Source organism: Ornithodoros turicata, chromosome 2 (genome assembly GCF_037126465.1).
Source record: "Ornithodoros turicata isolate Travis chromosome 2, ASM3712646v1, whole genome shotgun sequence".
In the NCBI taxonomy this organism is placed as follows: Eukaryota; Metazoa; Arthropoda; class Arachnida; order Ixodida; family Argasidae; genus Ornithodoros; species Ornithodoros turicata.
The window spans coordinates 131,534,225-131,558,790 of record NC_088202.1 but is presented as its reverse complement, the minus strand read 5'-3'; the positions used below and the strand labels follow the sequence as shown (position 1 = coordinate 131,558,790).

The 24,566-nt window shown below is 45.2% G+C and overlaps 2 protein-coding genes and 1 long non-coding RNA gene across 5 annotated transcripts; 2 read left to right on the top strand and 1 right to left on the bottom strand.

Annotated features, from left to right (window-relative positions):
• Window positions 1-5,891: 5,891 nt before the first annotated feature.
• LOC135386149 (uncharacterized) lies at window positions 5,892-8,121 on the top strand. The gene is made up of 4 exons (XM_064615915.1): window positions 5,892-6,237; window positions 6,329-6,547; window positions 6,887-7,122; window positions 7,443-8,121. Exons 1-4 carry the CDS (start codon window positions 5,897-5,899, stop codon window positions 8,021-8,023), a joined length of 1,377 nt encoding a protein of 458 aa, XP_064471985.1. The 5' UTR covers window positions 5,892-5,896; the 3' UTR covers window positions 8,024-8,121.
• On the bottom strand, window positions 8,066-10,503 carry LOC135386148 (uncharacterized). 2 transcript variants are annotated; one of them, XM_064615913.1, is made up of 3 exons: window positions 9,920-10,503; window positions 9,597-9,775; window positions 8,066-9,290 (listed from the first exon to the last, which is right to left on the bottom strand). In XM_064615913.1, exons 1-3 carry the CDS (start codon window positions 10,173-10,175, stop codon window positions 8,232-8,234), a joined length of 1,494 nt encoding a protein of 497 aa, XP_064471983.1. In that variant the 5' UTR covers window positions 10,176-10,503; the 3' UTR covers window positions 8,066-8,231. The 2 variants fall into 2 exon arrangements, with proteins under 2 accessions (XP_064471983.1, XP_064471984.1); XM_064615914.1 differs by lacking the exon at window positions 8,066-9,290 and adding an exon at window positions 9,302-9,440.
• Window positions 10,287-18,341, top strand: LOC135386150 (uncharacterized). Of its 2 annotated transcripts, none has more exons than XR_010420607.1 (5): window positions 10,287-10,434; window positions 10,584-10,670; window positions 14,848-15,057; window positions 17,405-17,461; window positions 17,866-18,341. It is a non-coding gene; the product is annotated as an uncharacterized LOC135386150 (long non-coding RNA). The 2 variants fall into 2 exon arrangements; XR_010420608.1 differs by having other exon boundaries at window positions 10,570-10,670.
• Window positions 18,342-24,566: the final 6,225 nt, after the last annotated feature.

Sequence of the window (24,566 nt, the reverse complement as noted above, 5' to 3'; positions counted from 1 at the left end):
TTCGACCGAGTTGAATAAACGAACACAACTCCTATGCCCGACGCATGCTTCATCGCCTCGTATATAGGTTGCGTTCATTTAGAGGGTTCGAGGGACACGAGACTCCTGTATGAAGGGATAGAGGGGCTTTAACTCTTGGTGGATGAAAATGGCCGCTGTGCGGCTCTCATGAGGTCATACCCGTGAGTGCGACTCCCGTTCTAAAATACGAGGATTCAACACGAGGTGCTCGAGAGTTGACTCCCAGTTACTGCCCTCTCGATGCGGACAGCTGTAGACGATGACGTACTATCACTCTCATACGTCACGATTCTAACTCCTACTCCTACTCACTGATCGCGCGAGTTGGATAACAGAGCCTTTAAGGCCCAACCGCGTGATGCGTTTCTTCAGCGTTTTATCCAGCGTCCCGCCGCGGCGTTTGGCGAGCGGCGGCCAAAGCGGCGTCGAACAATAGAAACGAGACGCTCCCCTCGAAGTCGGCAGCGAATACATATTAGGCGTTTGGGCGACGGAAGAGGCGGGAACGACGCGCACGAGTGGCCAATCAGTTCTGGGGATTACCTCGGACGAAGCCCTCATCATAACTGCTCATCATAACTGCATTTCCTCGCAAACGGGAGAAGCCGTCAGGAAAGTCGGAGAAAGCCTCAGCTTTCATCCAATCAGAAGTACGATTCTCCGTCTACGTAGATGGAGCAGGTATTCCACATCTACGTCACAAAAATGGCTGCGCCCATGGCTTGTTTTGGTTTCTTTGATTACGACGACAGAAAAATAGGCGATGTCAAGTTGCCGGTGATGAGTACATCAAAGAGTGATATTAAACCGTAGGAGTAACTTATTTTTTTACACATGGTAACAAGACTTTCGTGCACGAGACTGCACTTCTTCACGAAAACTCCTTCGTCAACTGTATATATATGTTCCTGTACCATGTTCATATTTTTGTAACCTGAAGAAGTGCAGTCTCGTGCACGAAAGTCTTGTTACCATGTCTAAATAAATAAGTTGCACCTACCGTTTAATATCACTCTTTGATCTTTCTTTGATTAATTAATTTTCGGAATAGGAAGACAAAATTAAGAAACGAAGGTGCGTTTCGGGGGCACTTCGATGTGTTCGTCTGAATATCACAACCGTTCCAACACATCGGTTGGTTTGGTTTGGTTTTAAGGAAAAAATAAAATGGTCTCACTAATGTGAGGCCCGCAACTCCACATCACTTGCACCAGTTACTTTGGTGGAAAACTCCTTGAATGATGATGCCAATGCCAAACCGGCGTAGCTGACCTTTAAAGGGATTTCGCCCGTTTTAAAGGGCTCTGCTGCTGCCTTTTCCGTATTTGTGGTCACCTCTGTTACAATCCCACTACAATGGCATGACATAAGTCGTGCGTAATGTCTTTGGCACAATGATTAAAGGGTTTCGCCCGTTTTAGACGGCTCTCCTGACGCCTTTTCGGAATTAATTTTGTTGTGGCCTCTGTTACAATCCTAGTAGAATGGCATTGCATGTCGGCACCATGGTTGAGGAGGTTTCGTTCGTTTTAAAGGACTATGCTGCTGACGTAAGCGTCAATTGTAATTGAAATTACGTTGCTCGCCTGTGCCTCTGGAAGAAGTTAAATTGCATTCTTAAAACTGTATGCACCGCCCCGTTAAACTGCAAAATCCAACATGCAGTGGTCGCACCAGTGGCGCCAATGTGAAAAACAGTAATTGAAATTACGTTGCACCATGGTGCTACAGGTAGAAGATGAATAGAATTCCTAAGAGCATGTGCACCGCCCCTTTAAACCGCAGTATGCGACATGCAGTCGTTGTACCATTGACATCAGAGTGTAAATGGTAATTCTAATCACATTGCTCTGCTGCGCCACAGGAAGAAGTTAAATAAAATTTCTAGAAGCGTGTGCACCACTCCTTTAAATTGCAACGTGCCGGTGGTTGCACCTCTGGCACCAAAGCGTATAGAATAATCGAAATTACATTGCTCTGCTGTGCTTCAGGTAGAAGTTATATTTCCGAAAAGCGTGTGCAGCGTCGCTTTAAATTACAGCATGCACCATACAGTGGTTGCGCCACTGGCACCAAAGTGGTGAACAGTAGTAATACAACCTCTAAAAACGTGTGCACCGCCCCTTTAAACTGCAAAATACAGTGGTTACGCAACTGGCGCTATAGTGTGGTAAACAGCAATTCAAATTACATTGCTCCGCTGTGCTTCTGGTAGGAGATAAATAAAATTCCCAAGAGCGTGTGCACCGCCCCTTTAAACCGCAGTATGCAACATGCAGTGGTTGTACCATTGGCGTAAAAGCGTAAATAGCATGAAAGTGGGCAGTGTTCAGGGAAATGCTGTTGTAGAGGGCCAAATGTTGGCAGCAATGTCAGCAGTAGGGCATGATGATGGTTGCGAGCCTGTCTGGAGACGCTGACTGTCCGCGGCAGGGTTTCTTAAAAGCCAGAACGAGGATCAGAGTCCAGATGAGGCATGGGAACAAGCGAGAGTGTAAAGGTATGTATGATATGATAGTCATTCGATTGCCCACATGGACGGGCGGCGCGAATGGAAGCCATTTAGTCTTGTCCAACAAAGGCGAAGAGCACCCACAGGCCACGAACAATATTGCAGAAAACGTAGTCGGGGGAATGGGCAGTGCAACAGTTCAACATGCACAAACTTAAGATAGAAGATTGGCGTAGGTCAGCGGTTGGGAACCTTTGCACTCCTATACGGGTCACAGTTCACCCCCCCCCCCCTCCCCTTGTCGATCTTTTCCGGGGGCCGCAGAACATATTTGAAACCATTTCAAAGTAAATCTAAATTAGCCTGCAGCAACTATTAAGCTGTCGAGCAAACTGCAAACTATTACTTTTTAAGCGTAGTGTACAGAAAGCTCGCATTTTCCATGGCCTGATGCATTCACAAAGTTGTGGTAAGAGAGCTCCGGAAAGGCAGCATAGTGCGCGCTCTTGCTTGAGGAATTCGTTTTCCGTGCCTCGCCCTCTGCAAAGACAACCCACTCTCGGATAACCTCTGCTCAAGCCCCCCATAACCATCAACAACTCCTAAGCGCACGAATTTTTGTCGCGCGCTTGGTCTGCACTGAGCCGGAACAGCATGCGGCCCGCGGATTCCAGCCCCTATTCTAGCCAGACTTGTACACGTTACTAAAAAAAAGTAATTGATTACCGTTACCTTCTACGAAAAAGTAATTTTTTACCGTTACAAATTACTTGCCGGAAAAAGTAATGAAGTAACGCCTTGAAAAGTAACGCGTTACTTTGCCAATTACTTTCGATAGCTGAGGCCACGGCGACAAGTCATTGCAGATCGTCGACATCGTTGTGATATCGACAGTATTCCGCACAAGACTGACAGGGGCTCATGGTCACAAGAGTGGCACTAGGTTATCGGGGTCGAGAGTTCTGTAACAAATGTGTCGAGAGGTTGAGAGTTTTGAGAGTTCCGTGAGAGAAAAGTCCTAAAGATAAGACAGCTGCCTTGCACCGAACTTGCAGAGGGCAGTTGGTTTTGTCTTCTCGCGGCGGTGAATCATCCCATATATGTGTGTGTGCATCGTCCCGAACAATGTGGATTTCCAAGTAATCGATTACTTGGTAATTGATTACTGAAAATCGTAATTGAATTACTCAAAAAATTACTGAGCCCCAAAAGTAATCGATTACGTTACAAATTACTCAAAAAAGTAATTGATTACTAGTAACGCAATTACCCGTTACGTACAAGTCTGATTCTAGCCATTCTAAACTTGTGAAACGGGGTATTGCTCACCTCTGTCTCCGTAACGCACTTAACAAATCGTGTCCACACCGTATGGCTGATAGTTTTACTAACCAAGTAGAGAGGTTCCGCAGTGGAGGTTATCCGAAAAACCTGTTCGGTCCGCGAGGGGTTGCTCAGGCAGCTCAAAACCTGGGACGACAGCCAGAACCGGGCAAGAAAGGGCACGTAATCGTCATACCATGCATACATGTGGTGTCCCATAGTTTTAAGAAAAGGAACGACTAATGTTGAAGTAGTAGTTTCTGCTCCCAAACAAACCTGAGACAGCTGTGCGGGCGTAGCACATTAAAGAACAACAACGCGCAGAGATGCAAGAAGAACTAGTCAAGAACAGATGTGTAGGATGGTCTCTCATTCTGATCTCCCGCTTTTGCTCGAAATCCCCTAATTAAAGAGTTCATTAATGAATTTTATGTAATTAGTCATCTTGTAGTTGCGTACTTTCTTGGATGTCAACTTGGCCGTAGAACTCAACTGCCAAAACGGCATCTATTTTGCGCTGCTAGTTTTTTTTGTTTTTTTTAATAAAAATTCTCTAACGAACAAAAATAAACACCCTGTATGTAGTGTGCAAAGAGAGCGTTATTTATCAAATTACTCTCCCATGTGGTAAACACAGTATATATGCATTGATGACAGATAACGCGATCATCGTATAACGTAAAGAACAAACGGGGAGGATGGTTGGCTCAACACTGTAACACTTGCGGGTGCCAACCGATCTAATCGGATAGCAGTACAGCGTATGGTATCTGTTTCCCCTTTGCAAGTACCCATAGGTATATAGTTCTCCTACTTGATTACAATACACACCCGGTGTCTTGTTTTTCTCTTTCTACCTTTTGAAACGCCATGGCAGATACGAGAAACAAACAAAGTGGAGAAACGGACAACGAAATGGACGTGTGTGGTGATGGTGGCCGAGGTAAAAAGAAAGAAAAAAAAAGAGGCCGGTCTCCATCAGACTATCTCGGATGGATATCCACAGGACTGAATTTTCCGTCTGGGCAGGAGAAAGGATGTACTGTCCTGGAACAACATAGAAACACATAATAGAATATAGTATAATATATCTTCAGGACCGACTCGACGAAGTCTTCAACGCTTTCATTATTAATAATGTGCAGTGTGTAATAATAATATTATATAATGTGTAATAACGCATTATAATAATTTTAATAAGCGTCAAGTTAACCAAAGCTAGAAGACATTATGTAAACAGGATGGAGGACGTCTTCTAAACAAAACAAAACAAAATCTTGCCAACACCTTTTTGAGACGTTTACAAGTCGTTTTGTGCTACTACTACTACTAGGGAACGCACTGATAGCTTTGACGCTCTACAACACTTGTCAGGTAAATTTATTGCAGAGTCCTATGAAACCAAACTTCAGTGAGAGAATGTGTTGACCGGAAGCATGACCACGTTTGAATTCCATTAAAATATTTAACTTCGGCGAACCGGTTCAGTCGAAAGACTTGAAGGTGGACCGTTCGAATCGTACCACCGGCTGTACTGCCTGAGATTTTCGTTGAGTTCTCCGAAGACTTTCCAGACGAATATTTGCACAGTTCCCCTTGAAGTCGGCCCAGGACGCATACTAAACCCCATGTCCCCCACTCCTTCCTGCTGTCCTCTCTCCATCTGTCCACATCTATAGGCTGCTCCAACAGCTGCTTCGCGGCGCTAACGGGGGAATTTAAAAAAAAAAGTTGAATGCCTTTGCGGTAAGTTTCTTTCGGTACAAGTTCGCAGCGAGTTTTAAATTTGGTCATGTTTCACCGTCAGTGATGACTCAATTCGATGCAAAATGACTCGGAGAAAACTTTTAGTTATGTTTCACCAGTTTGCCTGCACTTTGAATCTTACCCATTCCATAAACATCTCCTCAAAGTGAGTAGGCGACCGCCGAATATGGTGCCCCACTCCGCAAGAAGACGACAGCTTCACAGATTACACCATAGATGGCGACTGCGCAGCCACTGCGCTGTAGCACAGTAAGCACAGTGCACATGGTGAACGAGCAAACACCCAAAGACGCGTCTCCAACGAACTACAGGGGGCGCTCTGCTCCTTTCAAAATGGCGGATGGAAGGAGTATGAGCGATAAAAGGCTCTCTCTGTCCGATATCTTACGTTTTGTAAACCTCTCAGAAGATTCACGGAGTTTGGTGGAAGGTGAAAGGTTACTTGACGCGGAACACGTGATATTATGTGGAAAGACTGAAGAAAGCACGTCGGGTGTTGAAATTGTAGCGCTGTGCCTCTCGACAAGTGCGCTGAAAGGGGATCCCCACGTAGTGACAGCAAGTTTGAAAGCTCAAAACGACTCCTTTCGGGTATCCAAGACCAGTTGCACATGCAAGGCAGGGAACTCGGAATCCTGTAAACATGAAGTCGGTGTGCTTTTGCTATGTAACAGGTACGTGTACATTGACAATTTGCGCCGCATTTGTCCATTGACGAGTACCATTAACTTAGCTGTCGTTACCAATCTCGTGCATTTTTTTCAGGAAGGGTGTGGCGAACCTAGACATCATAAGCTGCACAGATACTGAATGCTGGTGGAAAGCGAGGGGCGGGAAAAGGCCATACGACGAAGTTTTTCCACTGGAAAACTACTGTCACGTAAAGGCAGTTCCAGCCCCATTTGTCTCGCCAGCTGACAGATCTGACGAAGTCAAGAGCGCCGTTATTGCATTGTGTCCACATTCAGTCATTGCAAAGCACAGGTATATAAATATTAATAAATGCATAAATACATAAATGCATTAAACTGTACTAGAAAGTCTATCTACGAGCAATCGAGGTTCCCACTTTGATGCACTGGTAGAAATGATAGTGTAAAGCCCATCATTCATGCATAATGTGTTATTCTGTGCTTAGTGATTGCTCCTTAGGGTAGCTAGATTACGTTCTTGTGCTGTGTGTAAGCATCGATCTTTTCTGCTTTTACTTTCAGTAAGAGGCAACGCACTGGGATTTTGACAAGGTTTGCTACACAGAATGAACCATGTTAACAATCTTTGTTAGAACGAATGGGTTAGTAACACTAGTGTCTGTAATCTTAGCTTGCAGTTGAACAACGTTCAAGCTGGCAACCACATCCCCGAAATACTGGCACACTGCAAGAACAGTGCAGTTCTTCAGGAAGTGTGTGCAAGCAAAAACTCACCACATGAACCAAAAGTGATGGAATTCTACCAGGAACATGTCATCATTGATGAAATGACAGCAGCAACATTCATGAGTGACACCTTGCACAACAAGGTGCTGTGGTTAGAGCAGAGAAAAGTCCGGATAACTGGTAGGAGTTATTACTTCTCTTCGCATTCCAGTATTGTATCAACTGGTACGGCTTGCAATACGATTATGTGCAGTTTGCATACTGTGGTGAAACGGTACCCTGCCAGCCAACGACAGAGACTGTACTCACTTTGCATTTTTCCACTCGACTACTCCTGGTTGTCACCAGTGTTTGAATGTCTGTTCTGTTTTCGGAAAGAATTTTTCCTAAAATATTAAACAGTGAATTGCAGATTGCAAGCAACACTAGCTTGCAACGGTGTTGTGTCATCTGCAGTACTATGTGACGTTTTATCACATGCATGTTTGATACTTTTGTAGGTACAACATGCTACCCTTTGTACACTTACAAGAAAGAAGACTGGAGAAAAAAGGTTCACACTACACTCCACGCCACGTTTACTGGCAATCAAAACACCCAGTATGGAATTGCCATGGAGGGCAAAGCACGCGAACTGTACAGACAACAAGGAAACAGTGAGACAGTGCTGTGTGGACTTGTGGTGCCTTCAAGCAATCCGTGGCTCGGTTTCACGCCAGATGGTATTGTGTTCCAGAACGGCACACCAGAAAGACTACTGGAGATCAAGTGTCCTGTTAAAGGCAAAAAAGACACTGCCAATGCTGTTGCTGCTGGTTGCAGCTTTCTCACGTGTGTTGATGGCTCTTACAAGCTCAAGGAGAGACACACGTATTATGCACAAGTTCAGCTTGGCATGGCTGTTTTAAATGTTGCGAGCTGCGACTTTGTTGTATATTCAAGTTTCGACAACACCATCTGTGTTGTGAAAGTCCCCTTCAACAGGGATTTCTGCTTACGCATGCTTCTTCACTTAAAGGCTATATATTTTAAACACATTGTGCCCATTCTTTGTGACACTGAAGCGAACAAACAAAAGTGATTGTGCGTGAAGCTCTTCCATGTGTAAAGTCAGACAAATGAATAGATCATTTGAAAAGCTTTACTGACAGCAAATAAATGGTATAACAAAGAATTACACACACTGTGATACGAAGAATTTTTTCCAGCTATAAACAGAACGGTAATCACAGTATTGTTTTGTTCACATAAAGTAGACACATTTGGAGAGAAAGAAAACGACACAACTCTCAGAGGAAACGCTCATCTGCCAGGATAGGTGGTGACAAGTTCGTTAGAGCTGCTGCAATAGTAACTATATCATCAGCAAGCGGAACCATATGCCACGGAAGTCTATGACTTAGTATCTTAAAAATTTTCATTCTTTGAATGGCCCTTTCAACGTGGACTCTAGCTGACGCTATACTTTTTGTCAACAGTGCTTCCTGTTTTGTGAATTGCTTCTTCTGTCGAAGAAAGGGAGGTCTGACAACAGTTATGAAGTTCTTTGTACATGTAGAGTCAATGAGGAAGCCCTTATCAACCATGACCTGGTCACGCCCTGGAGTGAGAAGGTCCACTATGTTGCTTTGATCAAAAATGACTTTGTCCGATGAGCGTCCTCCATACCCCTTACTTATATATGTGATCAGCCCTCCTGGAGAGATGCCTACCATATACTTAATCGTGTTCCCACCCTTGTAGTGAGAGTACGTCCTTACTGCACATTGAAGGCACTTTGGTACTGCTACTGATATCTCTGTGCAGTCAAGCACGACTCTCACCTGAGAGAACTGTTGAAAACAAATCGGCATGTTGTTCTGAACTTCTGTTCTAGTTGGCCAATAAATGGTACATCTCAAAACTGTGCTGAGGGCCTTCAGTGTGGCCCTAATGACTGAGCTACATGTTGTAGGTGAACAGCCAAACATGTGTGACAAAAAGTCAAATGATAAAGTGTGCTTCATGACAAGCATTGTGAGGACCACCCTGTCCTTTGTGCTGAGTGCACTCTTCGATGAAGTCGGCATGTGATGCTCGATTTCATTGCAAAGGAATTCAAGTAGTTGGAGGCTGCCAATTCCTATCATAGACCGCACGTTTCTTTCGGTGAGGACAGCTGTAAATTTAAAACTTTCGAAATCACCCGAAGTGACTTGTGTGCCCACATTGCTCGTCATGCTGCTAGAAGGTAGGTTCTTGAGCAACTCCTGTGTATCCTCTTCCTGCTCTGCACTTGTACTTGTGCTGCTGGCACTGCAGACAAACATTTCTTCGCAACTCTCTGTGCATTCAGGAGAAGTGTGATCCTGTAGGGGATGACATTGTGTTATCTTCCATTCACGAACTTACAGTATATATTTGCGACTAACTGAGTTATACCAAGCAATTGTGAATTCGAGCCAGAAGTGAAGAAATGTAGAGACAGAAAAGGCTTAGACTGAATCAGGTTGAAGGAGCTGCCAAACAAGAGACGAGAAAATCTGTTAGGCTGAGTAGGTCAAGCATGTGAGAAATGAATGGTCAGCAAACACCTCGAACTTGGAGACTGAAGTTTTGTTAGCCTCAACGAAAATAACAGCATCCTCTGTAATCACGGGGGAAATTGGACTCACCATTATTTCCATGGGCTGACAGGATTCATGCCTCTTTTGCCTTTGGAGGAGTCTCTGCTCACGCTGTTCCTTCCGTTCTGTCTTCAACTGTTCCTTCTTGGCATCATGAGTTGAGAGAACTGGCAGATTCTCAGAAGGCACTACCGCCTTCTTCAAGCGTCGCTTCTGGCTGTGGAGATCTGGATGATTGCATAGCATATAGTCATTTCTCAGCTAAAACGTGTTAATGTTGCTGCTCTACTTCACGCGTACGCCAACATATGAAGTACGGAGTAACGCATATAATCAACACATTTTCCCTGTCGTAAATACGCAATACCTACCTGGAAAGAAGTAGTCCTCCTTCCTGAAATGTTTTGAACAGACGAGCATAGCTTTGGAGACCTTCTTCCCGATCCGTAAAACGCGAACCCATTCGTTCCGCCGGTTTACAGTCTGACCGTTCCGAATGCACGTTTCTGCAGGCCCAGGGAAGTTGTGAAATGCCACCTCTCTGTCCTTTGATGCCTTGCTGTTGCACTGAGGCACTGAACAATACCTGTTACTAACGGGCGTTGGATTCTTAGGGGGAAACTCCATAATCAGCAGCAGCGGAAAGTCGGACGCTCCGCTTGCCTACACTTGCATACAGCCCTCCGCCCCTCCGCGTTTGAATCATACTCTTCTCGCTAATTCCGTTGGCCGCCGCAAGGCGGACACGCGTACGCTGGAGAAGCGATATTCGCTTGGTGAATTAGTGAGCGGATGTTTTCACCCTTCGGTTCATTCGAGTGCCTCGTGGGACGAATCATTCACGAACGACATATTTCTCATTGACTGGAACGAGTGGAACAGACAGGTGAGCGCCTGCTCTGCTCTCGGCAGAGAGCGGTATGGCGGGCTAGAAGGACTAGCCCGCCATAAGAGCGGTGAAAGGGAGAACGCATAGTCGCATAGTGGTGCGCAGTAAAGAGCAGAAAGTATTTGCGCATAGTTTCGTTTTTGCAGTCTGCTGCCTGGGCCGGGCTACCACCACACGGCGTGAGCAGCGTGAGCGTCACTCACTTGGGCCGTCAGCTGCAGTTTATAACGCTGGTAAGGGGTTTCTGCTGTATCCTAATCCATCGGTACTTAAAACGTGTAGATTTGCACGCGTGCGAGACCATTGTGTATCTTGAGGAACAGAGACAGCGTAAACTGGGGGTATCCTCAAAACCCTCTAAATCCGTGATATAAGTTGAAAATCCCACATCGGCACAACGCCGGCACTCAAGTGGACCTATGGTCAACAGACGTAGACCAACCTAGGTCTCATTACAGTCACTATATAGTCCCACATAACTATAAACTATCACCAATATATAGCGAATGTCGATACGTTTTGTGTTGCTGCACTGCTAAGCCTTACGGGTCCCATAGCTTTATGCGAGCAGCAGCAACGTGGCAGCAGAGCAGCTGCTTTCTGCTGCCGCTGCCGCTGCTCTGCTGCTGGAGGCGTCCCATAGCTTCGTTTTGAATTAGCGGCAGCAGTGGCTTTAGGAAACACAAAGCGTATTGGCAACCGTGGCATTGTTTACATTTCGCACATTCCGAAGGCGTACGCAGCGGCTAAGCCTTTTAGTACACACACCTAGGAACGCAATCCTAGGTGAAAGGCGTTTGTGTGAGAGATATATTGTGGATTTGGAGCTCATAAGTGAACTTTGAGATGAGTGTGGTGGTGGTGGTCTGAGCCTCGTATTACCTGATTGGCTCTTCGTTGATGTGTAGTTAGTTTCATGACAAGGTTCGTCCTTCTGCTGTGCAGAACAGTCCTTGCTGTGTTGTGTAGAGATTCTTCTACGGGATTTTGTCGTATAAATATTGCCTCGTTACTATACTATTTTGATTTACGGTGACTGTCAAATGCGTACGTTGCTCTTAGTGAGATACAATTGTCTAACGAAAACAAAGGCCCCTTCTGCTAGTACTCACTGCTTTCTGCCTGTTTTCACAAGGAATGGGTTCATTATCTATCTCTATCGAACCTTTTTTTGTTGTCTGAACGTTGTCTATCTCCATCTAACCTTTTTCAAGGGTCAGTTTCATTTACAACCACCTAGCAAGGCCTTGGAATACCGACCACAAGAAATTTGTTAGGTTTGGTTTTCACACGGCATGGACGTGAAAGTAATTTGCTTGTACGTTATCAGGTCACGGGTTTTGAAGTACTTTCCAGAAAACAAGCGAACATGTAGCTACAACTGGTACATAACATATGTATCACGTAGGTTCGGTCGAACACTTTATTGAACTATATGAACTGAATTATGTCCTGAAAGCGCACTTCACGCAGTCCCAATGATTGAACACTCTCTCCAAACTACTGGCGATCACCAGCGTATCCAGGTCTTCAGAATCAAATCACAGAACAACCAGAAACAAACCTTCTGCCGTCACTCACCGCCCTGCTAACCCTGAACACCGTCGAACGAAAACAATACCAACCAGCCTCCTGATTGGCTTTCGAGACCGGCTGCTCAGGCTGCAGAGCAACAGGGCAGCACAGCAACCAAAAATTCGGATACGGGAGAGCAGGGAATTCCTGCAACTCGGTAGTGCTGCTGCTCTCGCCCAGTGCTATGGGACCACTCGTGTCGCTGCAGCTCTGCTGCTCCGCTGCTGTTGCTCTGCTGCTGCTGCTCGAATCGAGGCTATGGGACCCCACCTTAACGCGTTGCAAAGCATAACTTTGCTAAAATGTACATTTTATTCAAAAGCGACTACTGCAGACACCGAAAAAACGCGAAACTAGCACGTTCGTCAGTGATATCCTATTTTGAACCATGGTCATTCTTAGGCTTCGCAGTATAAGTTTTGATTGCATTTGATATTACTTTGATATTGGTTTCGGCATTGTGGACGCTGTAATTCATGACTTTGGACGCTTAATTCGTTAAATAATCCCGACGCTGCAATGTACTGTAATTAATTACTCTCGCAATAACATGTTTTGTAATTGTAACTGTATTTGACTCACTCTTCAAGTAATGCGTAGTGTACGGGGTACTTTTGGAACTAAGAGTACTTTCTATGCCAGGCAGCCAGTGTTTCAACATGACAGGCTCAGCGAGGGGGTCACGCAACGACAAGGATTCAACACCATTCTGCGTAACAAAAGGAAGAAGAAAAAAAACTCGTGGTAGCGGACTCCGAGGACTAACAAACGACCTGGTTCATTAAATAGAACAGCCATTCTTACTAGCATCTATTATTTTATTTATTTATTTATTTTCCTTACTTCTTTTTGTGACGTCGGTTCCTAGCCCATGGGACTCCCTCTTAGTAGATTAGTTTTTTCAAATCACACTCACAAGCGTTGTCTGGGACGAAAGCGTATCGCAACAATGGTCAATACTAGCACCATTCCTTTTCCTGGTGTACATAAATGACTTACCAACGCAGCTCGCATGCAGAACCGTACTATACGCGGATGACACTACCCTATTTATCTCTGGACCAACCATTAACGAAGTATATTCCGGAGCTAATGACGTCATGCAACACTTATCGTCATGGCTAATCTTAAACAAATCTAAAATCTTATCAAACTAATCTTAAATCTAATCTTAATCTTAAACAAACTAGTAGCTAATCTTAAACAAACTAGTAGCAAACTTCGATAAAACCACATACGTATTATTTACACCAAAAAAACAAACGCTTAACCACAGACAACCTCAGCTTACACTTTTTCAATACCACACTAAAACAAGTCGAACGTACAAAATTTCTACGTATCATCATTGACGAAAAGCTCTCCTGGCACAATCACATTAATTCTCTCTGCATAAGCACCTACCAATCCATTAGTCTCCTCTTCAAACTACGCAGATACCTTCCTCTAAAGTCACTTATAACAATATATAATTCATTTATTCACTCTCGCTTAGCATATTGTGCAGCTGTATACGGCATTACATATAAATCTTCGCTCCACCCCCTTCAAATAGCGCAAAACACTGCCATACGCACCATTCTACATATGAAGCGCACTGACAGTGTCACATCCGTATACACAGCAATAAATATAATCCCATTGGAAAAACTGATCAATTTCCGCGCTCTACTTCTAGCCCATAAAATACTCCACAAGACGATAACAATTTCAGACATCAAACTCACATACAAACAACCCACCAAGATAACTCGAACATCATCGCAAAACGCTTTGACTGTTACCACATGCAGAACTAATTACGGTGTATTCACATTTGCTCACTACTCCTCTACACTCTGGAACTCGTTGCCCTCAAACATAACGAACTTATCATCCTTCCTGTTCTTCAAACGAGTATTATATCGTTATATTTTAACTAACGTATAGAACACTATGCTACACTCATTTTACATGCTACACTCTTTTTGACCGTTAAATGCTGTTTAGCGCCATTTAACATTGGACTTTCTTTTTTTCTTCTACTGACTGGTTTGTGCATTTATGTATATATATATATATATATTTGTATTTATGTATCTTGTCTTTTATCTGTTCATAAATTACATATAAGTGAGAGCCATATGTTTACGAGGCATATCTATATAGGATATATCACTCTGTATACAGTATATTTCCTAATGTAATAATTTAACTATTCCTACTATATATACTGCACGCTAATATGTATTTCACTGTATATCTATTGTTGATGTTTATTCTTTCTTGAAGGATTGACCTACCTAACATATATATTCACCATATAGAGCCGCTAACAAAACAAGATAGTAACTCGAGGTCCCAGAACTAGCATTACCTATGGGACCTCTTTCTGTACAAACTCACCCAAACTTTGTACCCCTCAACGAGTCAAATAACGTAAAAATATCGTGCCTGAAACAAATCCTCTCCGACAGGGCCACGTCAACCAACCCGCTTATTGTGGGGATAGGTGCTAGCAGGCATGTAGGTATTTGGAGTATCGTACTCCAAATACTGTATCTTAAATACTTTTGCTGGTATTTAAGTATCTTACTCAGTACTTTTACAGGAAGGTATTTGGTACTCTATTTAAAATACTTTTTTTTTTTCGTATTTGCTACTCAATACTCCTATTACTTTTATCCTTCCTTTCGGGGAGTATGCAGACTGGTTTGATTTTCATGGGGCCATTGGCAAATATTGAACTTTCATTACAATACCTCAGTTTGCCAATCACGCGCCACGTGTCGTGTGACGACCACGGGGAAGACGGGCGAACAGGGCTCGCTAGCAACTTGCTTGTTACAATTCCAGAAAAACAGCAAGTGGGCCAAGGCAAACTAGGGTGACAAAGAGGAAACCAGGAGGTAAACTAAGGGTTACAAAGAAAGGTCATCGCCCCAGGAACATTTTGCCATTGAGTTCAGCTTGCTTCTGAGAAGGTCGGCCGCGCAATTGCTGAGGATTGATGCGGATCTTCAGTGCTGAGTCCGTGGACGGCTTTTCTGGGTACCATCTCTATACGTAAGTGTCTTCGTGAGGAGGATGACACCGCGAACGGAGCAGATAATGAGGCTTGTGCCCATGACGTCACGCGCAGCCTTTGCGCGCCTTGGAGCCACGTGACATGGGGAAACATGGGGATGCTTCAGAGGCGTCTTTCTTCGTGCCGAATGAGGCAGCAGCGTATGTTTTTGCAATTTTCTCTCGTAATTGCACGCATACCGCAACAACTCACGGGATGCCCTCCTACTGTGACTTCAGACAGCAATATGTTTTCCAATGTCACGTGGCCAAACATGACGTCACTGCACAAGCCTCTCCATTTTATGGAGTTCTGTTCTTTTTGCTGGGTGGCCGCCTTTCTTCTGATCCTTTATTCTACCTTCATTTCCCCTTAAGAGCAGATAAAGCCTACGTCTAATTTCACAACCTAAATCTTTGCATTTAATTCTGACTCTAGTACTTTGGATGTATCTTAAATACTGTTTGAAGTATTTACTACTCTACTCTAAATACATACATTTTATGAGTATTTAGACTGTATTTTAATTACTTTACGATCGCGGTATTTAGTATCTTATTTCAAATACGTATTTCGAGTATCCTCTACATGTCTGGGTGCGAGGGGGTGTACGATGCGCAACTGTCGATTCCATGTAATCGTGACTACTGCCTGTGCACCGAGATCGGAAGGTTTGTGGCATGCAAAAAGCGGGGGGGGGGGGGGGATGCGTTCGCAATGTGATACCTCATATTTTTGATGGGCCGCGGGATATAGCAGAATTTGGGACGCACTTTTGTATGCGATTTCGGGTACAAGCTCACGTTAATTGTTGGGTCTTGTTCACAGTGTCCGCAATGTCTACTGTTTCACGAAAGATTCCAAACCCTAGAATATCCTGGCTGCAACGCGTCAGCAACAGATACTAGGGTTGCGTTCACACGGGTCAATTTTCTGCACCAGCTCCAACCAACGCCTTATGACCATGCCGTCTGCGCGTACCAACTCGGTAACCCCACCCACAAACAACCTTACAGCAATCTCAGTGCATAGGTTCAAATCTAACTGCTGATGCCTTCTTTTTAAAAAAAAAACTTCCATTATTTAAGCCTAAGTCAGTTTATTTTGCCACTGATTCGGAGCAACTCGAGTTGGTCGTGGTTGGTGGTGTCGGCCGACTCGGACCAACTCCAAATTTCGTTATAGTTAGTGGAGACAGATGGCGCGTGGAACGGGGGGGCGAGGGGGGGGGGCAGCTTAAGCGTCTTTGATTCGCATTGGCGGATATGGTTGGCTGGTATCGCTACCACCGAAGAAGGTAGCGAGCGAATGATCTCATCGCATGTTCTATCACACACAAGTCACAAGTCATCTGATGAGAAGGCTACTGAAAGTTTTACATTTCAGTGTGGCAAACACTAAAACTGGTCCACCATGAGAGAAATGCTAATCTGAATGGTACCCGTCATCCCGCTTGAAGCCTTCGTGAAGCGTGACGTGGTTCCACCGAGCAGTGCTCCAACGAAGCATCTGTATTCTCTGGGTGGTATATTCATGACCAGAAGTCGTGGCGGTATAGTGAACAATAAATTTAAGAATGCATTGGTTCTGAAGCAACGGATCTTACTCTCCTCCTTAGTTTCTCCTCCTTTTGCAAGTCCATAAATGGGAACAAAAGTGCTCACGGTAATCCAGAAGATGTGGGTTTGAATCCTACAGCTGGCTAACCTTTTCAGTGACTTTCTTCTTTCATTGTTCACGCAAGTTCATTTCGAATTACATACTGTGTTCATTTCGAAGTGGGCGTTACAACTCAAAATTTCTATTCAGTTACCGTACGAAATTACAATAAAAGTCGTAACGAACTCTCTTCGCTCGGCATCACCCTGGCACCACCCTGGCACCACCCTGGCACCACCGCTTCACTTCGCGCACCGGAATTACCGCCCAGATGAAAAACGTTTGGTATTACAAGTGGCCCACGGACCAGTCTAACGAATATGTGTTTTGCAAGTGGAACTGTCTCATAAACCATTTGCAATTGATGATAGACCAAAAGCCAGAGGACGTCACGTGTATTCACACGCACACACACACACACATTGGCTTAATAGAACGAAACAACTTATTATGACGTTTCGGTGGCCAAAACGAAAGGATGATCGAAACATCATATTAAATTGTTTCGCCCTGTTATGTTAAGCCAGTCTTGAGTACTCACCATGCAATTGCAATTGCAAACGTTTTGCACCTGGGGCCCACTAGGGTAATAAAATAAAAATGTGTCAAACAGTAGCCACGGTTATGCCGTTTTATTTCATACTTTGCAAGATTCATGAGGAGGATATTGTGGACTGTCTCTTTCAGTGTCATCGCGGTACTGTTGCTGAACAGTCATGAAGCACGTGGTTGCAGCTGCTGCGGGTAAGAGTTCACGAACTAGACATCTAACTAATGAAGACTAGAACTAACCTGTGCCTGATAGAATCACATTAGTTTTGCATGCTCACGTGTGAAATAACTTATCGCTTATCGCTCCATTTGTTACTATGTGTTGCAAGTTCACTTCAAGTCTTTACTGTGTTGCAATTGGTTGGTTGCTCTGTGTACTGTATGTAAGAGCCTCCTTCCATTAAATGTCTGCTAGTTGCGAGTGTGCAGGTCTCCTGTCGTGTTTTGTTTTAACTCAGTTGTCCGTGTCCCTGGCTGCAGTTCCACCCAGGTATGCTCTTACATATGTTTTGTAAATGAGTGCATATAAGTGAGCTTGCAAAGGACCGGTGAGCTGCGAGTCAAGTGTTTTACATGTCTCGTGTCGTATCTTGCAGTTGGAGCCGGCCTGGCAGTACTGGCTGCACCACTTGCCCTAGGAGCTCTAGGATTCTCCGCAGCAGGAGTAGGAGCAGGGTCCCTTGCGGCTATGTGGCACAGCGCCATCGGAGTAGTGGCTAAAGGAAGCCTGTTTTCGCTCCTTCAGAGCTTTGGAGCAGCTGGGCTACCAGCAACTGTCCAAGTTGCAGTTGGTGCAGTGGGTGGAACAGCTGGTGCAGCAGTTGGTGCAGCAATGAAAGCAGCAGGCTTCGGCTCAGGGAAAAAGGAAACCGATGAAAGTGAAGAGAGCGAGGAAAAGTGCGAGGAAGAGTGCGAGGAAAAGTGCAAAAAAGCGGTTTAAGGCATGCGTGGTCTGTAGCCTTTGTTTTTTTTTTTTTATGATGGACTGACCTGTAACCACATAAGTCACAGGTCGCTGTCCGAACGCTACTGTGTACTGCAGTAAAGGCAGATAAATCTTGAGTAGACAAGATGGGAGGTCAAACAGAGACCTTCTATTTACTTTCATATTGATTTGCATAAGTCGTGGACATGACTACCCCCCAATGTTTCAAGGTCACGGGTCCCAACCCAGCCGAGGAGACCAGCACACGACCTCGGTATACCGGGTGTTTCAGTTAAATCCCCGGGCTAAATAATTCGCGAACGGGTGCACCAAGACCAATCCACGAGCTTTCTTTTTTACAAGTATCTGTCCGATACCACCTACAAGCTGCACATCGTGTGGATTAGTGGGAGGCGCTCATTATTAAGATAAAAATGCAAATGAGTTAAGTAAAAAAGCGTAACTTCTAAAGCAGGGCGCTGTCGGCATTAAAATGGGTACTACCCCTTTTGGGACCTTCAGTGGACACCTTTTAGAGAAAAATCTGCCACCGAAGCGGGTCATTTGTTGCAGTAATTAATTAGTTTCGGTTTACGTATTTTTGTCGCGGCTTGTCGCTGCGAAGCGCAAAAGGACGCTCTTTCACTCCCTTATCCATCAATGAATTACGTCCTTACACCAATGAATTACACCAATGAATTACACCAATGAATTACACCAATGAATTACACCAATGAAATACGCCCTTTTGCGCTTCGCCGCGACCAGCCGCAAAAAAAAAAATACGTAAACCGAAACCAATTAATTACTGCAACAAATGACCCGCTTCGGTGGCAGATTTTTCTCTAAAAGGTGTCCACTTAAGGTCCCAAAAGGGGTAGTACCCATTTTAATGCCAACAGCGCCCTGCTTTAGAAGTTACGCTTTTTAACGAAACTCATTTGCATTTTTATTTTAATAATGAGCGCCTCCCACTCATTCACACGGTATGCAGCTTGTACGTGGTATCGGACAGATACTTGTAAAAAAGAAAGCTCGTGGATTGGTGCACCCGTTCGCGAATTATTTAGCCCGGGGATTTAACTGAAACACCCTGTATAGCTCAGTGGGTAATCTGTTGGCTTGCTGAGCCCAAGATCGCGAGTTCGATCCCAGCCGAGGACGGTAGATATGTGCGGGGGGTAAACACAGCCGTATATAGGGTGTTTTCACATGACGTTAAACGACCGCGTTTGGCCGCCATGGTGGTGGTGACTTTTTCGGCGCAGCTGCCGAGATTATCCAGCACAGGTTGTCGAACCGAAACGTTTTTCGTTCCGGTTACATCATAAACGATCCGGTACAGGTTCTGCTCCGGAGCAAAAAAATAACGGTTCATACCGGTTTTTAACCGGTTCCGCTTCTGCTGGAAATATTCATCCCCATAAAAAAAATAAATGTTACAAAATGTAAACCCGTTTTTTCCGCATACATGGTATTTGATATTAATAAACAGCTGTGAAATTGGTGGCTCCTGGTTCCTGTAGGTTAGTGTCTGTTCAAATGGGCTTTCTCCTTTCTTGAAGCACATGCTACAAACGGACTTGTTTGTCGTGATGTCATACGTAAAGTACTTTCTTTCTTTGCTGGATTGGAGCGATCGCGTCCTATCCGAATGTCTGTTGATACTGTCTAGCCAGCAAGCACCGCCGCACCAGTACGACGCAAATGGAACACCTTCACTCACAAACGCGCTCGATGGCTCCGTTTTATTTTCTTCGTGTCCTGTCCACAAAAGAGTTGCCATTTCGCACGGGCTTGCCCTCGCGTATACGTAAATGTATTCAACTTAGCTGCTCTCAAACAAGGGACGCGTTGCGCGACATTACCGTTAAAGAAGCCGCTACGCAGCCCCCTTGGGTCGCTGTTTAGTTGAGGAGAGTTTGCGGGGATCAAATTAAAATGAACACTACGGCACATTGCTAGAGAGTCACATTTACCTCTAAGTCTGTGCGCGTGCGCGAACGATAAACCATTACAAAGGGAGCCTAAGGGTCATAGTATACCGACATACATTCCGCCGTAACCGTAACTCTCGTATAGTATCCATGACATGACTTCAGAGCACACGACGTCTGTTTCATTCGCCTATCCGTATTCCAAACTGACGAAGTTTTTTCTTGGACCGAAAACCGTTAAATATATTTTCCGGTTTCCCTCCTGAGCAAAAAAAAAACGTATACGGTTTCGATTCCGTTCCGGTTCGCACCAAAATAGCGTTTTTTTTTTTTTTCGGTTCCGGTTTTCGGTTCGCTCCAACACCCTGATCCAGCATTTGCTCGAAAACGAAGCCTTGAATGGTGCTTTGAAATCTGGTCGCGTCCGTACCTATCTTTTATCCCGAGGGCACTTCGACATTGTCGTTCTTACATTTTCTTTTATGAAAACTATGGTTGTCGCATCGAAAATGCCGTGTTTATGTCTGACGTGTCAGAGGACAGCTCACAGTCGTGACCAGGGGCGGATCTAGGATTTTTCCGAGGGGGGGGGGGGGGGGTCCGGTATGGGCAAGTGTCCGGTGCATGCTGGGTTCGGTCCACTGAACCCTACGTTTAAGTCTGGAATTGAGGGGGCGTCCGGACCCCCTGGACCCCCCCCCCCCCTAGATCCGCGCCTGATCGTGACCAATGCTTTGCATCAATATGCCGTCGGCAACCGGTTGACGACTGGACAACAATAGAGCACGGCGAGGGAGGTGGTTCAGCCGTGACGGCGCATGACGCGATTCGGGTTAGGCTCCTCCTAATGGCCACTCTCTTATAACTCTCTTTATAAACGGCTCTGGGTAAACATAGCATCGTGTGTCGAAGATTTCCGGCGCACGTCAAAAGAGCCCCACGTGGTCGAAGTTATCCGCAGTCCTACCCTGCGGCACGTGTAGCACGTCGCCACACAAATAGGCTGATCCACCTTACGTGTAAATTTACTCCTAATTTGTTGCACGGTACAGCGATCGCGTCTGACTGGATACTGTTATGGCTTCGCGAAGCGAGATGGGCTGTTACACGAAGGCAACTAGCACGTACATAAACCTCTGTGAACATATAAGTTCTGGCCCAATGTTGGTATTCAGACCGTTTCAGTCTAAGTCCGTTTGAGACCTTTCAGGGCGTCAGCTCCCGCGCCACTTTGATACCAATACCCGTATGATCATCAGAAGTCCCAATTTTCCGCGGAACAAATATTATATGCCGTGCTATATATCGGAAATTTTGGCGTTCTTCCGCGTGGAGTGTTCGACGTAGTAATGGTCGTAGGTCCGCATAATGAGCCCCCCCCCCCCCCCCCCCCGCAAACATCTCTGGGCGAACTGCAACGGTGAAACGCTATTCATATTGTATGTGTCCAGCAATAACCCAGGCAGCGCAACATCTTTGCCCAACATTGGTGCAATACTGTCGATACCGGCCCAGGATTGGACCAGTATTTTGCCAGGTTGTTGCGCTGCTTGGGAATACACGTTTTATCCTTCTTTTGACTACCTCACCTTTGCGCATATTCCGCTACTTTCGTTTCGTACCATCAACTGGCACACGTCGCACACCCAGCGCAAAACGCTATCCTGCTTCCGTGGTGCTCAGCGAAACGAGTCTGTATAAGTAAAGCTGGAACCGCATGGTGTGTATGTCAGCGCGGGAAACGCGCCCTATAGGGACATTGCTCTGCTGCGCCACAGGAAGAAGTTCAATAAAATTTCTAGAAGCGTGTGCACCACTCCTTTAAATTGCAATGTGCCGGTGGTCGCACCTCTGGCACCGAAGCGTATAGAGTAATCGAAAGTACATTGCTCTGCTGTGCTTGTAGAAGTTATAATTCCGCAAAGTGTGTGCAGCGTCGCTTTAAATTACAGCATGCACCATACAGTGGTTGCGCCACTGGCACCAAAGTGGTGAACAGTAGTAATACAACCTCTAAAAACGTGTGCACCGCCCCTTTAAACTGCAAAATACAGTGGTTACGCAACTGGCGCTGTAGTGTGGTAAACAGCAATTCAAATTACATTGCTCCGCTGTGCTTCTGGTATAGGAGATAAAATTCCTAAGAGCGTGTGCACCGCCCCTTTAAACCGCAGTATGCAACATGCAGTGGTTGTACCATTGGCGTAAAAGCGTAAATAGCACGAAGTGGGCAGTGTTCAGGGAAATGATGTTGTAGAGGGCCAAATGTTGGCAGCAATGTCAGCAGTAGGGCATGATGATTGATGCGAGCCTGTCTGGAGACGCTGACTGTCTGCAGCAGCGTTTCTTAAAAGCCAGAACGAAGATCAGAGTATAGACGAGGCATGTGAACAAGCAAGAGCGTAAAGGTATGTGTGATACGATAGTCATTCGATTGCCCACGTGAATGGGCGGCGCGAATGGAAGCCATTTAGTCTTGTCCAACAAAGGCGAAGAGCACCCACAGGCCACGAACAATATTGCAGAAAACGTAGTCTTGGGAATGGGCAGTGCAACAATTCAACATGCACAAACTTAAGGCGTAGGTTAGCGGTTGGGAACCTTTGCAATCCTATACGGGCCATATTTCATTCCCCCCCCCCTCCCCTCGCCGATCTTTTCCGGGGGCCGCAGAACATATTTGAAACCATTTCAAAGTAAATCTAAATTAGCCTGCAGCAACTATTAAGCTGTCGAACAAACTGCAAACTATTACTTTTTAAGCGTAGTGTGCTGAAAGCTCGCATTTTCTATGGCTTATTGCATTCACAAAGTTCTGGTAAGAGAGCTCCGGAATGCACTGAGCATAGCGCGCGCTCTTGCTTGAGGAATTCGTTTTCCGTGCCTCGCCCTCTGCCAAGACAACCCACTCTCGGATAACCTCTGCTCAAGCCCCCCATAACCATCAACAACTCCTAAGCGCACGAATTTTTGTCGCGCGCTTGGTCTGCACTGAGCCGGAACAGCATGCGGCCCGCGGTTTCTAGCCCCCAATTCGAGCCATTCTAAACTTGTGAAACGGGGTATTGCTCACCTCTGTCTCCGTAACGCACTTAACAAATCGTGTCCACACCGTATGGCTGATAGTTTTACTAATCAAGTAGAGAGGTTCCGCATTGGAGGTTATCCGAACAACCTGTTCGGTCTGCAAGGGGTTGCTCAGGCAGCTCAAAACCTGTGATGACAGCCAGAACCGGGCAAGAAAGGGCACGTAATCGTCATACCATGCATACATGTGGTGTCCAATAATTTTAAGAAAAGGAACGACTAATGTTGAAGTAGTAGTTTCTGCTCCCAAACAAACCTGAGACAGCTGTGCGGGAGGTAACGCATTAAAAAACAACAACGCACAGGAGGTGCAAGAAGAACCAGTCACAAACAGATGTATAGGATGGTCTCTCATTCTGATCTCCCGCTTTTGCTCGAAATCCCCTAATTAAAGAGTTCATTAATGAATTTTATGTAATTAGTCATCTTGTAGTTGCATACTTTCTTCAGGGGATGTCAACTTGGCCGTAGAACGCAACTGCCAAAACGGCATCTATTTTGCGCTGCTAGCTTTTTTTAAATAAAAATTCTCTAACGAATAAAAATAAACACCCTGTATGTAGAGTGCAAATTCCTCTCCCATGTGGTAAACGCAGTATATAGGGCAGACAGGGAGATGCATTGATGACAGATAACGCGAGCATCATAACGTAAAGAACAAAAGGGGGAGGTTGGTTGGCTCAACACTGTAACACTTGCGGGTGCCAACCGATCTTATCGAATAGCAGTACAGCGTATGGTATCTAATGCGTATGGTAAATCGGAGAACTATATACCTATGGGTACTTGCAAAGGGGAAACAGATACCATACGCTGGATTTTAGGAAAAAAGATCCAAAGGGAAAAAACATCCATAGCGAAAGAAGATCCACTGGTGGATCTTCTTTCCCTATGGATCTTTTTGCCGCATGGATCTTCTTTCTCGCTTGGATCTTCTTTCCTTATGGATGTTTCTTCCGTGTGGATCTTTATTCCCTCTGTCACGTGACCACGTTGAAACTTCTTTGTGTTGTACAGTTGCAGTTCGCATTGCGACATGGCTCCTTGCGTACATGCTTTCCTCCTAAGAAGTAATGTAGTCCCTATCCACGGCATGGTTTGCATTCGCCTCTGTCTCCAGCCAACCCAGCGAATCAGCTACGAGCTCTTCAAGCCCTCATCACATTTTTAAAAGCAACAGGGCTCCTGCGTGAGCTCTGAACATTCATCATCATTCTCCATTCCCCCTCAAGCAATGGAATAGGTTGCCGCCTCAGCATCCGCTACATCGTCGTCACTTAAGCATTCCGAGTTGGGTTCTTCATTTTCCGGTTTTATGATTTTTCAAATTATTGAGGGGTGCTATTTA

Coding starts and splice junctions, on each gene's coding strand:
- LOC135386149 (XM_064615915.1), top strand. CDS start 5,897: ATGGCGGATGGAAGGAGTATGAGCGATAAAAGGCTCTCTCTGTCCGAT. Junction 6,238..6,328: donor GTGCTTTTGCTATGTAACAG/GTACGTGTACAT, acceptor CATTTTTTTCAG/GAAGGGTGTGGCGAACCTAG. Junction 6,548..6,886: donor TCAGTCATTGCAAAGCACAG/GTATATAAATAT, acceptor CTGTAATCTTAG/CTTGCAGTTGAACAACGTTC.
- LOC135386148 (XM_064615913.1), bottom strand. CDS start 10,175: ATGGAGTTTCCCCCTAAGAATCCAACGCCCGTTAGTAACAGGTATTGT. Junction 9,776..9,919: donor GGAGGACTACTTCTTTCCAG/GTAGGTATTGCG, acceptor GCAATCATCCAG/ATCTCCACAGCCAGAAGCGA. Junction 9,291..9,596: donor GTCAGCCCATGGAAATAATG/GTGAGTCCAATT, acceptor CATCCCCTACAG/GATCACACTTCTCCTGAATG.